Source organism: Leuciscus leuciscus (assembly GCF_965113295.1).
Source record: "Leuciscus leuciscus genome assembly, chromosome: 18".
Taxonomy (NCBI): domain Eukaryota; kingdom Metazoa; phylum Chordata; class Actinopteri; order Cypriniformes; family Leuciscidae; genus Leuciscus; species Leuciscus leuciscus.
In genome coordinates this window covers 31,432,832-31,435,405 of record NC_138742.1, presented here as the reverse complement: position 1 = coordinate 31,435,405, position 2,574 = coordinate 31,432,832, and the positions used below count along the sequence as shown (strand labels likewise).

Below are 2,574 nucleotides of genomic sequence, written 5' to 3'. Positions count from 1 at the left end.
AAATATAGCCTACATAAAGAAATGTGGAGATATATAAAAGTGGAAATAAATTTATAAATAAATGAAAACAAATAAATGTGGAAGAAATACAATTATACATAAATAATGAAATAAACATATAAAATGTCATCATTATGTTTTGTTAGTTTTAGTTTTCATGGACCTTCTGTTTGGTTATGGACTCTGGAGTCAGGGAGCTGATTGAGACGCACCCTGTGGATTTGGTTCCTTTGCCATGTCTTGTTCTCATTGGTTTATGGTCTTGTCATGTGGTATTCAGTTGTGTCTTCACATTGGTTAATGGTGTTGCTTACTTTCAGGTGTGTCTTGTTATGTGATTAGTCCTTGTGTATATATGGGCATCATGTTCCCATAGATTCTTGTCAAGCTTTGTTCTCTGTAACTGCTGTTTGGTGAGTCTCATGTTTATGCTTCTCTATTTGTAGTCATGTATTGTTTATTTTGTATTTGTTTGTTTTCAGTAAATTGCACTTGGATTAACCTGTGCTAAATTGAACAATATAATGGTGTTGTAATGGAATTCAGTCCCTTATTGCAATCATTTGAGTGCAAATAAATAGTCTTTTGTAATCTTGTTTTTGTTATAAATACTGTGTGCTCACGTGTCCCTTTAAAATAATTCCAGGGCTTTCCTTCTGTTCACACATTCAATATGCTGGTGAAAAAGCTAAGCTGGATCACTTGTAAGTACTAATTTAGAACCAATTCAATGCATGATTTAAAATGTTTCAACTTGTTTTTATTGGATTTTCAGTGCTGCTGTTTCTGTATCAACATGGTAAGGCAATACTGACTAATACAGGTTTAGTCTGATTAAATGAAGACTTTCAAGTGCAGAACGTTTAAGTAATCTTACTTCCGATTCCTCTCTGCAGGTGCAGAAGCAAAAAAAATTGTGGTATGTGAAGGAGAATCTGCACATCTCACCTGTGGTGAGTAATTAGTCATATGTTTGGCTTTTGTTCCTAAATGCAACAGTATGAGTGCAGGGAACAGGCTCATACAGGGATCTGGAGCCTTTGTGTCTCCAACCACATGGAATGTCCTTAAACTACCACAATTCTGTGTCTTTTCTTTAAACAATAGATTCGGGTTTCATAAAGGTCAATCAAGCCAACTATGGGCGGACTTGTTCCAAAACGTGCATTAGTGGGAAACCAGCTAATCAGATCTCAAATACACGCTGCAAAACAGCAGAGTCCCTCTCTATAATGTCTGCTCGGTAGGTTTAACTGATTACATAGGAAAATGTACAACTTCATTTTATACATTAAGCACAATAGCTTTAATATACAGACAATATGAATCTTAAGTACTTGTCATTGTCTGTCCATGAATCAGGTGTGATGGTAGTACGTGCTGTACGGTTCCTGCAGTGAACTCTGTTTTCTCTGATCCTTGTGTTGGAACTTATAAATACCTGGATCTGTCTTATGACTGTGTCCCAGCAAGTAAGTAACTTCCATCATAAATTAAGGTGTAGCAAATGAGTAAAAATATTTGAATATCTTGTACTGGTAGTTACTGTATATTTCTGACCTCTGCTCCCCTTCCACCCAAATAAAATGTAGAAAGAAGTGTAACCTGTGAAAATAGTCAAAGTGTCATTAAGTGTGGTAAGTTATCATCTTTCTGTATGTTCTTTTACTATGCTGAGGTTTGTGTACAGCCTCCAGTCCACAATACAAACAATCATTCAGGAAATTCTCACCAAGTGTCTGTGTATCAAAAGGTAAAGGTGTTATTTATGTTCATCATGCCAATTATGGAAGACGAGATCTCGTAACCTGCCCTCATGAATTCGCAACCAGTCCAGACTGTTACTCCCCTCAGACCAGCAGCCTGCGTTCCAGGTACTTCATCTACAGTCACTTAAGGGTTCACTATCTTCTATTATTTTTTTTTACATATACAATACATCAAAGGGTAAGTGTACATTTGAGACATTATCCTGTTTATTAAATGGCTACTTAATATGGACAAAGAAACATTAATTTTTAGTTTACATTTTTGAGAGGCTGTAGAATAATGCTAATAGACACTCTCTCTTTTAACTTTTCCAATTTTGTTTTCTTAAGGTGTGATGGGAAGAAGTCTTGTCAACTAAATGCTTCAAATTCTGTCTTCTCTGATCCATGTGTGGGTGTTTATAAGTATCTGGAAGTGACATACTGCTGTAAATGATATTGACCATCCTGCCACAAATGTACCTTGTGTCCTGATCATGGCAAATGACAATGAAAGCAAAATAAAGTAAATATAAAAAATAAAGTGGAGTCCAGATGCTTTAAAAATGGTCTGAGAATTTCAGTGCAAAAACAACCTGGTTTTTCAATGCCGAAATGTTTTCTGAAAATGTCTACAGTGGCTAAAAAAAACTTAACAAGGGCCAAGAACCCCAACTAAAGTAAACACTGATCACCATGATGATAACATCAAACGAAACGCTTCATCAACATCTAAACCTCTGTTAATTCTCAATAACTTATGTTATTCTCTGACAGAATAAGTTCGCCTGGTTAGTCATAAGTGAAGTGAATGCTGCTTAATCCA

The 2,574-nt window shown here is 35.7% G+C and overlaps 1 protein-coding gene across 1 annotated transcript; it reads left to right on the top strand.

Moving 5' to 3' along the window:
- The first annotated feature begins 400 nt into the window (after positions 1–400).
- LOC309480653 (L-rhamnose-binding lectin CSL3-like) lies at positions 401–2,324 on the top strand. Its single transcript, XM_082145280.1, has 9 exons — positions 401–413; positions 647–704; positions 776–799; positions 897–953; positions 1,108–1,243; positions 1,363–1,472; positions 1,593–1,637; positions 1,754–1,874; positions 2,100–2,324. The coding sequence occupies exons 2-9, from the start codon at positions 674–676 to the stop codon at positions 2,203–2,205; spliced, it is 630 nt and encodes a 209-aa protein (XP_082001406.1). The 5' UTR covers positions 401–413; positions 647–673; the 3' UTR covers positions 2,206–2,324.
- The last annotated feature ends 250 nt before the right edge of the window (positions 2,325–2,574 follow it).